A 12,682-nucleotide genomic window follows, 5' to 3' on the forward strand; every position below is an offset into this window, starting at 1 on the left:
GTTTGTGTTTTGTTCCAAGGTCCTGTTCTCCACACCGCTTCTGGGATCCTTCTGGAGTGGAACAGCAGGACCTCACCCCAGCCAGAGTCCCAGGGTGGATCAGCTTGGGTACCACTCCACCGGACAGCACGGAGGAGACTGTTTTGTTGCCTCTTCCCAGCCTAGTTCTCCAACTCTACCCTAGCAGGTCCTGGGCCTTCACACAGCATCCCTCCACATCATGTTATACATGGAAAAACACAGCAAGATGCAAGCCAGGCTGCTCTTTACTTTGAATAAATTATAAAAATATTCTTTTCAAATACCTTTAACACTTTTGCTGAAGTCTGTCAGGTTCAGTGAGGGGACATCTGGGGCCCAGAACACCTTTCATTACAAGCCAAGCTTCCCAGTCACAACTTACTTCAGCTTTTATTTGCTAGAACACCGCATTTACAGCCTGCTGAAAGCTGTTCCACCTACAAGAGCCTCACCTGTACACAACAGCTGGGATGCGCTTCCAGGACCGAAAGCTTGCCACGCTCTCTAGCTCTTTATCCGTGATCCAGGCAGGAACTATGATTTCCTGGGGGTAACTACCACAGAGCCTGTGAGAAAAGCAGTGCAAAGGGTTGAATGTAAGTGATACAGAGCAGTTACACGCTTCCCAGACAATACACACAAATAAGCAGTACAAGCAACCTGACAGCTGTTCATCTCAGCAAACTGCCATTTTGTTAATTCCTGTTTCATTGTGTGTTAATAAACTCCTCCTTCAAGTATACAAAAGCACTGTGAACATCAAGGTGCATACATGCATTTCAGAATTAGAAGATTCAACCTGGTGTTTTCTCAGGAAATTCGCAGGTAGGTGGTTTTTAACTCCAGCTGCTGAAATAAACTGGACCTCAGAAAAGAAATTCCACACCTCTCCATGCTAAAATACAGAAGCAGAGCCACCCTGGGCTACTGGATACAGGACATAAATCTTGTGTAAGTGTGGAAAAAGTCCATTGGCTAATCAACCCTTGCTGAAGGCAGGAATCTGAGTGCAGTGGATCATATCTGACTGGCTAACTGGAACTTTCTTCTACTAGATGCATCTCCTACTCCACTGCTTAACTAATAAAGCCATGACTGCCAATGAGAACAGGGCAAGCAGTCAGTAGTGACTGCAATACATTGCTGAATCATAAACTAGTTCATCCCCAGTCCATCCCCTTAAAGAGATGCATTTATTGCACAAGGACAGACATGAACACGTGTCTAAGACTCTTCCATTCAGAAAAATATATCAATCATCCTGAAAAAATGCTCTTTCCTCAAGTGCTGGCCACAAGAAGGAAAGGAGTTGTTTGTGTTATTCTGCTTCCATATGACATGTAAGGTTTTTTTTCCTTTTTCTTCAGTATTAAATATGTAAGGGAGAGCTATGTTTTTCCCCTAGATTTTTAAAGACTGAGACAGCTATTCTTCTTGCAGTGACACCAACCACCATCTGCAAGTCATTATCCTGCAAAGAAAGAGCAATGAAACATGTTTCATCACAAAGTGTTACTGCTGGTTTTGCTCTGAACTGGATTAGGGATCAGCCAGTCCACTCTGTCCTAGCAACCGTGAATGGAGGAACACCTTCCTCCGCTCCAGCAGCTAGAGAAGAGGACATCTGTCTATGCTTTCAGGACCACAGGAGGTGTTTTCTCTTATTTTCAGGATCTACAAGCTTAACTCTTCCAAACCAACTTTTTTTTTTTTTTTAATACAAGTCTTTGTCATAAGAATTAAGACACAATAAAAAAAAACGGTTTTTAAAAGTTCAGCCAAACCCCACTCTTTGCTCACTTAAGGCTTTCATTTCTTCCATTAGAATGCTTATTCTCTAAGAAGCCCTCCAGCAAGCACATCAAAATCTGGTATTTCTAAGCCCACAAAAATTGTAACAGCTAATATATTAAACTTTACGGCACATTTTTTTCTATAAAACAACAAAAAAAATCATAATTCTAATTGTCCCTTATTAGGGACTGTAGAACTTGGAAAAAGTTCCAGTAATCTGCTACAACAAAATTGGTGTTTTGAGATGTCATTTGGCTGTGAATCAGCAGCCCACATAACTTACTTGTACTTCTCATTGATGTTGGAAATCCTCCAGGCATTGTTCATATCAAAACCCATCCGCTCCACTTCATTTTTAAATCTTGAAGTTACATGTTCTCCTGGGTATCAAAAGCAGAGAGAGAAAATAAATGCGAAATCAGTAGTAAGAGTCTTACCTTTCAAAATAGTTAGAGAAAAACATCACTGTACTCATTAAAAACTGGAAAAAAAAAAAAAAAGAACAGTCCAAAAACACAATCTACATTTCAGAATCCTATTCTGAAAATCCATATCGGGAGAACCACAGCTTGTACTGTGGTCAAGTCTCCAGAAATGTCAAAGTCCATCAAGGACTTTTTCTCTGAAATGACCAGCTTCTGTAAATTCATATAAGAAAGAATAACGCTGCAGACCGGAACCAAGTACATCAGCAAAAGCAATTTAGATCCATCAGCAGTCTTAGTGGGAAAACGCTAGTAATTTCTCTTTTCTGAAGTTCAGAAGAATTTTGTATCAAAGAGAAGGTGAAGCTCTGGACTGACCAATACTTGGAAGGGGTAATATATGCAATGTGGTCTGGAACTTGGGTGATCTCCATTTAGTATGCAATTTCAGCCACAGGTTTCCTGTATGACTGTAGGAAAGCCCTGTAATTTAACCTTCATCTCAGTTTTCCATCTGTAAATTGGACATTATTCCTCCACGAGTCATGTGGAGATATGAAGATAAATGCATAAATGATTGTTTGGCACGAATATCAGTCACAAGATCCTCACAAATTCCTGGATTAATATATTAAAGGAACTGGAATGAGCTCCATTTATTTCCTAAACGCTTTTTTAAAAGTATCAAAATACAACTGAAAAATATACAACGGCAATAAAGAATATTTATTCTGATAGACAGAAAGTCTAGAGAATTAGAAGGTACTCAATCAACATGTAGCAGAGAATAACGTACAAAATTTCCAGGTTCAGAGCTGCAAAATGTGATAAATTTAATAAGCATGTGAGCACCACGAGATAAAAAGATTCTGAAAGTCTGTCCATTACTTGTCTCTTTAAATTACTGTATCATTAAATCACGAGGCAGAGCATCACGCAACAGGGGAAAAAAAACCTGTTGAAAAATTAATGCTTTAAATATTACATCTTTCCATTATATATTACAGAAAACCCCTAAAGTTTTTCAATACCCAAGACGTATGTAGATACATATTTATGTCAAAGATGTAAATGTACATGTCTAAAACAATTTTTTATGTGATATTACAGAACAATGAGACATAAATATAGAGAAATAGGTAAATTAAGAATAAAGATAGCAGCCTAACTACAGGACTTAAATTAACTGTGAAAGAAAAGCTGTAATGTTATTCATTCCTACCGGTCAGATCATACACCGAAAATGGTACTTTGCAAATCCAGACATGCTTTACAACATGGACAATGTGCAAGAGATCTGCATAATGAGATTATTTTTCTTACTCTTTTTGAAAGGTAAAATGTGAGAATGACACTGTGTGCAAATGGAGAACATTCATTCTTGAAGGCACATGGCGGTAAAATCTACGGACCTGAGTGACCTTCATCACTTCTTCCCCTTACATTATGCCACTGGTACAACAGTACCATAAAAAAGAAATAGTTCTGCCTCCTGTCTCATGCATTTTCTGCAGAAGGCTAGTCTCAGTATTACACAGGCACTGTAGTTCTGCTCTACCTTCCCTATCACCAGATCAATTAGACTGGAGCTTGCCAACAATTTCCCGCTTCTCCCATGAACTCTGCATGAGCTTGAATTTATTATCTCCTAGCCACCTACTCAAATAGATCAGCTGCTCGAGTCCCTGTTTTACAAAAGCTGGAGAGATGGCAGCTCTGTGAGGAGCCCTTTGATCCTTTGTCAAGTGCAGAGGTGAAACTGGGACAATACATTCCAGCCAGACAACAACCGCTGTCATGTTCTTCCTTAGCAGTGACTTTTTATTTTTTAAAAAAAAATCCTTTTATTGGAACAGCATCGTGCTCTTGCAGCATGTGAGGATGGGGTTCATTATCAGGTGCTTTGAGGAATGGCCATTAAAACTCTGATACATGCTTAAGGATTTTTCTGGATAGCAAATGAGAATACTGGAAATATTCCCAGTCATCAATGCTGCAGACTGCTAGTGGGTTTTAAGAAAAACACATAGAACTATATGAAAATGAAATATTCTGTTTGATTTCTCCCTCTTAATTTTTTAGCTACTGTGCATGTCATGAAATCATACATTTTCCTCTGAGAAATTAAACCCTAGCCTTGCTAACATTTTGTCTGTTCCTCATGAAACACTGATATTTTAAGAGGCGTTTTGAGCCAAGATGGATAATATTTTCGAAGCATCCCTATCAACTCTGAAAAGCAGAGAAAAAGCAAGCCATACATTCTGTGGACTTGTGCCTTCTGACTATAAAAGCTGATCTTGTGAGCCTCAGTTCATATCTCCCATTAAATATGCTGATAACAATTTACAGTTTTTCCCTAGAAGTTGATACTTAGGTAGATTTTGAAGCAATTTAGTATTTTAGTCTGTATCGACCAAATATTGGGCTCCTTGGATGTAAAAAAATAAATTATAATGTCTTCGGATTCACTTGTTCAATTACATAATTACATTCCCATAGATTTATTTCAACTATAATTCAACTCTTAAAAGGAGAATGCCTACCACCAGAAAAAAGCAAGCTACAGGGAAGAAAAAGTTACTACGTTAAAAAAAAGTTGATAGGCACACCTACAAGGAAAAAAATTGATTGCTAGAAGTTAATTAAAAGTTAAATGCTGCTTCTCATCCTAACCTCATGTTAGGGTGAAGCTCATCTGTTTCAGTGAGGAAAAGGACTAGAAGGAGACTTCGCAATCCACCTACATGTCTGCTACCTTCCAGCTCCTGAATTTAAATAGGAGGGAAAAGACCTGGGTTTCACATTCTGCTCTGAGGATTTGTTTGCCTTTTTTCAGTAACTACTAACATAAGTACAGCAACAGGAACCAGAAACACAGAGCACCTCCTCCTACTTGCACACTACCTGTTGACTGCTCCTCCTGAGGCACCAAAGAGATTATAGTCTTTGGTCAGCCCCAGACCAGCTTCAGTAATAAGGACAGAATCACACTAACATTCCTCAACCTCGTAACTGGGACACTTTTCCCAGCAAGGTGAGTCATGAGTGAATTGTGAGTGGAGAGGGCCTGGAACTCAGATGTCCTTATATTCAAACAAGTGCTATAAACACCAGCATCCCAATTTTTGGCTTTTATTTACTTGTGGGCTTCTAAAACTTTCCAGCAAGGGTGGTATTTCACTAAAATAGGTCGTTGTCTTGCAGCTGTGAATGAACCTCAGGAGCAGCTCAGGGACTTCCTTCTCCCTCACCTCCTGCTCTTCAACATCCATGTTGAAGACCACTGCTCTAGGCAATTACAGAAAGTGGGCACAATCATTATGAAACGTTTTAGATTGAAAGTTGCTGCCATGGTGAACAAATCATTATTAGTATCATACATGACTGATTAAACTAAATCCACCACAGTAATTTCCTCAGGATGTTCAGGTACTGCTTTGCATATTGACCCCAAAGTAGCTCCTTGGTTCAGCCAGAACAAAACTCGGTGCGGCAGACATGCAAGACATTAAAGGACACTTTGCTGTAAGTGAAGGTGTAAATTACCACATAAGGTATATTCACCAGCTAGTGAAGAAGTGCAAGAACTTATGTACAAAAAATATTTCCATACTGGAATATTCCAGGTTCAGTTTACAACAGCACAGACTGAATTTGTTTGTAACTTTTTTTTCTAAGTTCTGGATTTCAGCAGTTACCAGTCAATGCATTTGTGATGATCCCCGAAGTGTCTGCACGTACCTGGCCGACACAAATCCCCGTGCTGTTCCTTTTCACTAGCATATACCTCCATACACCAAGCGTGATAGGCAAATGAGAAAAGGTCTTCTATCTTCGAAGGAGGGCGGATGGCATTGTTCAGTCGCTTAAGCCAATCTTGACACTGCTCAAAAGTAGAAAACTGACACCTGTCCCAGAAACAAACATTTACTGATTAACTTTCAGTAAAAGATGCCAGACTATAAGATCTGACAGGCTATGAAAACATCCGTGGAAGCAAAAAGTGAGAACATCTTAGTGATAACTTAGTTGTGCTTCCATGTACGTTCTAATGGATAGTAAAAATGAAACCTTTGGATATTAGTAAAGAAATACACACTTCGGAAGCAATGTTCTGTGACTGTGAATAAACCAGCAGCGTGCCCTACTAGTCATGAATGATGAAGCCATTTATGCATACATTCATTATAAAAACCAAGGACAACATCACCGAGTTTGGTCTGCAAGTTTCACACAATCAAATACAGGAATGTGTTCCAGGGACTTGCTGACTGGTGGTCTCACATGGAAACTCACAAAACCATCACATACATTATAATCTATGCATCGTATTCCCGTAAACAAGAACACATTTTTCATCAGACACAGGAGAAATATCTATTTGATTAATATACTTCATTTGAGAATAATGAGGACAAACTCCAGTATCTGAAATCTTACATTATTCCCCTATCTCACATGTTAAGATTCTCCTTCTGGCCTTGGTGGGAAGCACAATGTTTTTGAAAGTGAGCTTTGCCTAACATTACAGACTAACAACAACAGCTAGTGAGAACATTCCTTGCACAGGAGAAACTAATCTTCAGAGCAGTGTATTAAAATTACATTAGCTTGTCTTTTCAAAGAGGATTCCTGGACCCTTTAGGATAAAAGGATGGAAGAAAGATCGGTGATTTATTTTGCTCTGACAGATTTCTTCAAGATTTTATCGTTATAAAATATTCACCAAGTATTTACATTCAGCCCGGTCTGTGTTCTACTGCATTCATAGTTAATGACAGCATCTGTATTCTCTAAGGGCAGGATTTATTACCCTTACCTGCAAATATCTTCAAGTCAGTCAGTGGAAGGAAAAAGACATGTTCGACTCACGAAACGTGTCTAAATAGCTGTGAGGAACTGCAGCCTGGAGGTCTTTATTTCCCATCACTGACTATAAAGCAAGCCGAGACTACCAGCTTAGATGAGATAATTCTCTATTAAATATCCAGAGTCAGACAAGATCCCATTTTCTTTCTAAATTCTTTTAAAGTTAGTGTTGCAAATAACAAGCACTATCTTCACTTGGGCCCTATTATTCAAAACACACATTTCATGAACTACCTTGTTCATGAAAAAGAACATGAACATGTTCTAAATCCAGTATCTCAACCCCACACTTCATGATCTTCCAGCTGCCAGTGTCACCAAGTACTGATTCTCAGAGACGCAATTCTGAAGGGCAATTCATAAAGAAGGGCATAAATACAAATAATTTGTATTCATTCTACAATTGAAGACAAATAACAAATTAATGTAGAGAGGAAGGGTGACTTTTTTAAATGTCAAGAGCTACAAGTTAAGAGGAAGTTAAATATTTAATTCAAATTAAACTAAATATTACCTCTAAAGTAAAATCAGTCCTCATCAAAATACAGCATTTCAGGAAGCAGCTGGCCTGTTAAACATTCTGAGTGCTTAGATATGACTGGGGCTCATTTCATTATACAAAAGGTACTGCCAGCAAACATTTAATCAAAAAGAAATGTTCCTTTCTTGTTAATTAAAGTTTATAGATCAAAATTCATTTCTGCAGCAGAAAAGTAGGAAATAGCTGTAGCTCAGGCTCAGCAGCTCAGAGACTCCTGGGGCAGACTCTGAAGTCTGCTGAAGGACAGACATAAATAAGTGCTCCCTTCTACATGACGCTCTCTACTTCACTGGGTTATGGAGTGGGTTGCAGACCCGGCTTTACCCTTCTTTTCCAACAGGCTACTATGTCTTAAGGACAGCAAGTGTACCCCCATAGCTCTTAAAAATGCAGGGTGGCTGATGCTACCCCAGACTGAAGGTTTCACACTGAACTGCACAAACCCATCTTGTGCAGATGAACCTTAACCCTCCAAACCCTAAATCTTGATTAAACACTCTTCCAAGAAGTATGTGTTTCAGTGCATTTATCTAGTTCTGTATCTTGTAACTAATTAAAGCAATACATTATAACTGATTGTAAGGCAGGGAAAACTCAGTGAGAATAAAATTAATTTCAGAATAAAATCAAGATTAGCCACTTAGGCTGAGGCCAAGGTTTGCTGCTACACTGTATCACAGCAAGCAAGAATGCAGACCATCTTGCTCCCATCCTCTTTACAAAAATGCCCAGCTATCACACATGAAATCAGACAAAAGAAAATCTTTGAGGGAAAGCAAGTCCACTAAGGAAGAAAAACCATTTCCTTAAAACGTTACAGCTGTCCACAGCATATGGAAAGCAAAGTTACCCCCCATTCAACATTCAGCCTATTCATACCTTATAACCTTGCAGTCTTTGCAAGTCAAATGAAGTTGAAATATATCACGGCACTCAACACTTTCTATAAGCTGCAATGGAACCTGCAATTAAAAAGATTATATAATTTCATTTCAGACAGTACTAACACCGTAATTTCTTTGCATATCTCACAAGGGTTTATTATAGGACTACATGGAATGTGAAAAGACAGAGATAAAAACAAAGAAAAAGTAAGTATAGCTCCTTCAACAGCTCTGAAGTACAGCACCACGTATCAAGTAGTTTCAGCTCCACTACTGTATAGCCCAAAAACCTTAAGGGATCACATGAAAACAGCCGAGAAGACTGCAGCACTAGTGACAAATGTGAAGGCAGGAAAAGCAGCAGAAATGCACAAGCTCCCCTCTCGTGGAAGCATTTTTCTCTCTCGTAGGTCCAAAATTTAGGCATCTTGGGAATATCATTTTAGCTGTTGGTGTCAAAAATGAACCACTAAGCAAGATCCCCCTTAACAGACTGCTGCAGTCTAAGTGCTTGTTGTATGGAAATATCCCCTATTTCCTCTTCAGGGAAAAACCAACACTCACGATCCAAGCAGCCATATTTAGAGTAATAATGCTGAATCATTCATTTTGAAAGGTGTAGTTACACTCACTTATGTTTTATGGCACATGTAACTAGCACAAGCTTGAACACGTAAGCACCTTTAAAGATAAGAAGAAACCACAAGATGAAAATATTAGTTTTCATTCATATTTTTGGACCTTTACCTGAGACAGGCAAATCTGTGTCATTAGCTTAAATGAATAAAAGTTAAATATTAACTACCTCATACATAAATGTCTAAATTCCAAACACAGAGTTTTAGCTACTGTAATAAACATAAAGTGTAAAACTGTTTGAATTGTTTGTTAGATTATACTGAATATTACACAAGGCAACAAAACCTCTGCCATGGAGATCCTTCAATACAAAGGCTATCAGAGAAACATTCAAATGCTCTGTTACCTTCTTTTGCCATCAGAGGAGTATGATCCAGCAGTTTAAGTTCTGCCTTGGGGCTTACAAGATGTGGCTGTAAGACCCTGCTCTGCCAGTGCCTTTCCATATGACTCTGGGCAAGTCCTTGAAGGTCACCTCCAATCAAGGATCTGGGCTGAGGAATCAAGATAGCTTCTACTCAGGCACCACAAAGCTTAAAAAGTACCTGATTTCAGTGGAATGATAAAAGGAAAGGGAACTAAAAACAGCAGGCAAGGGCAAGAGGCGTCTCAGAAATATGAACCCCAAGAAAACTTACTTTGAGCATGAAGATGCCTAGTGAAAGCTAGTGGTAAATGCTGCGCCCAGGGGAGTGATCAACACTCCCGTGTCTCCTGGGAAGGCAGGCACACAGCTCCCAGCTACACCTCGTGTTTCCCTGCCAACTCAAAAGTCCAGAGTCCTTTTCTGAATGCGAAAGCGTTGCCCAGAGCTCACAATCCCCAAAATACAACAGGCAGGTATTGTCTTAATACTCAAACTTTATCCTTGCCCCTGCCAGACCACAACCAAGAACAGTGCTGGACTCTCCTTAGCTGGAGAAAGTACTAACTCTCATCTCCCATGATCAGCAAGGCTGGTACAGGTAAGTTATTCTTTGTTCCATTAAAGAACAGAAAATTCATGCACAAGGAGACTTGACAGCCCAGTAGTTTGAATATTCAAATAAAGCTGGAACTTGAATTTTGGTCCATGTTTTCAGTATTATTACTGTTTTAAGATCTGTGATAGTCTGATATAAATTACCTAACTTAGCAACATGAAGGGGCACATGAAATGAGGATTCCCTCCTGCAAGATAAGCCTCCTCTTTATTTGCCATCCTTAAGCTCAACCTGACTGCAGAGAGTATTTAGATACCAACGTAACAGATATTTAAATGCATTACAGACAAGATCAGATGTACTGTTGCTATAAGTTAATGTTTTTATTTTAACTGCCAATTTCTTCCATGCCTTCTCCTACTTGACTCTAGCCTGCAAGGTAAGTTGTTGTGATAGTTTTGTCTAATAAATTAAGGGACTGGAATGGACCTGACTGGAGAATCTTCCATTCTTTCTTCCCAACTGGACAGCCTCGCGTACACGCAATGAATTATTTAAATCTACCACTGACTCAGGTGACACCAACATGGAAAGTAAGGTACCTTTCCCCAGTTAAAAGAGTTAAGACTCTAGAAGACTTGCTTTTTTAGTCAAATGCAGCTTTTTCTGTTAATATTTTTTTTTTTTTTTCAAGCCTGCCTTTATTGCAATTTTTCCCATGTCCATCTTCATTTAAGCAGTTCTTCACCTTGCTCCCTCCTCCTAGCAGTCTGGTTCTGGTTCCTCCTGCCTGCACTCCAATGACATACTAAGTATTCTTCTACTCCTGCATTGTTTTTAATTTTCTTCTTTCAAAGTCGCTCTTTGTTCTATGACCTTTCAATTTGCCCTCTGCTCAACAGCCACTCTTTTTTCTCTTGACAGTCTACTTGCAGCTCACCATCAATTTCCTTAGAATCTGCCCGTTTTTCTTCAGGGCAAACTTCCTATCAATCTTTTTAACTTTCTTTTCCGGTCATAAAAATCTGTCCTCTGATCCTCTTCAATTTTCAATCTCCTTCCTGCCCATTATTCTTCTCCCAGTAAAATTCTGTAAAATTATCTGCCTTCATTCCCCATTATTTCCCACTGATAACCTTCCATTTTCATTATGTTTTTCAGGCTGATGCATGCAGCAAGTCAGACACCCAGTGCAGTTAGCTTGTTCTTGAAAGAGCCATCAATTCCATTTGCAGGCACTTCACCATGTAATAATGGCTATCGCAGTAAAGCAGTGGAGAAGCAGTAATTTTTGCTTTTATAAGAATAAACATGCATTGTTATCCAAGGCCAATCATATCGCATTATAGAGAGTACTAGAGCATCGTGCTCTTGCAGAATCTGTCTCTTAACTGTCTCTTCTTTAAATTTATCTCATTTTAAACAATAGCAACATTCTACAACACAAACTTTTTCCTTTTGAACATTTTTTATTATTATTTTAATTACTGGAACTGTCTGTTATCTAACAGCAGTACAAGATATATTTAGAGAAATATACCTCTGTAATTAGAAAAAGCACAAGTTGTGTTTATGCTGCTGAAACAACCCACCCATGGCTCAACCCTTGACCACAAAGCCAAGCAGTATGCAGTGGACCATGGCCAGGCTGCTCTAAGCCAGCCCTTTCACGAGGGACTATGCTATACACTCTACCCCGTGTACCACTTGGCCTGACTCTCTCCAGGATACCATGTGGCACCCAGGGGCCATGAGCTGTAATTAGTACTTTCTTCTTGTTTTCCCAGTTCTGAGTCTGAAATAATGTCAGGGTTATGTTACAGACTGGTTACTTTAAACAGCACAAGGCCAAGGCTACGTGCTGTACGTCCTGAAGCATGGTATAATAGGACACGTGGAGGAACTGAGGATGCAAGGTCAGCTCAGCAGGTCTTCAAGGACTCTTCCAAGTGGAGGGAGTCACATCCCTCCAGGTGTGATCTTATTCATATAACCTACAAGGAGTACCTGAGGCAAATTTTGCTTTTAATTACAACTACACTTAGGTTTTGTCTTGAAGGCAATCATTCAGTCCCCCTTCTGCTTTCACAATTAACATGCAGGCAGTGTGAACAACTTGAGCATCAGGAGCCGAGAATGAAACAAGGACTAAGCTACTGTTCAGCACAGACGAAGCACAGCTGTGCTGCGTATGTAAGGAAAATACCAAACCAACCACTTTGCCATTAGAGGCCAAACAAGGGAAAGCTCATACTAAAACTCACCTAATCACCAAGACTGAAAGTCTCCCTCAGCTTGCCAGTGTGACTTTTTTTTTTTACTGTGTCCAAAACCTACTATGTGAAAGAGGCTACATACGAGCCCATGGTTTCATAAACTACACTAAAATGTTAATTCTCTCATAAATGCAATTAGGTTACAGGGAGAAAAGTGTTTAGACAGAAACACCAGCTGCAAAGTTTGATTTTTCTTAAGGAAAGACAATCAATAGTGATCAGCCTGGGAACCAAACTTCCCATGCACCCAGAGATCACTGTTGAGTCTGCGTTTTTATCCCATGGATAAATGTAAGTCAACACTTCT

At 39.4% G+C, this 12,682-nt stretch overlaps 1 protein-coding gene across 15 annotated transcripts in view; it reads right to left on the reverse strand.

Moving 5' to 3' along the window:
* MTMR3 (myotubularin related protein 3) overlaps positions 1–12,682 on the reverse strand; it is an 85,723-nt gene that overhangs the window by 30,524 nt on the left and 42,517 nt on the right. For all 15 annotated transcript variants that reach the window (XM_074887749.1, XM_074887748.1, XM_074887747.1 and 12 more), the window contains 4 exons: positions 8,533–8,615; positions 5,985–6,151; positions 2,099–2,195; positions 474–587 (listed from right to left, as the gene is read on the reverse strand). In XM_074887749.1, the coding sequence (XP_074743850.1) occupies positions 474–587; positions 2,099–2,195; positions 5,985–6,151; positions 8,533–8,615 (461 nt within the window). The remainder of the gene's footprint in view (positions 1–473; positions 588–2,098; positions 2,196–5,984; positions 6,152–8,532; positions 8,616–12,682) is intronic.

This window comes from Strix uralensis, chromosome 17, assembly GCF_047716275.1.
Source record: "Strix uralensis isolate ZFMK-TIS-50842 chromosome 17, bStrUra1, whole genome shotgun sequence".
In the NCBI taxonomy this organism is placed as follows: domain Eukaryota; kingdom Metazoa; phylum Chordata; class Aves; order Strigiformes; family Strigidae; genus Strix; species Strix uralensis.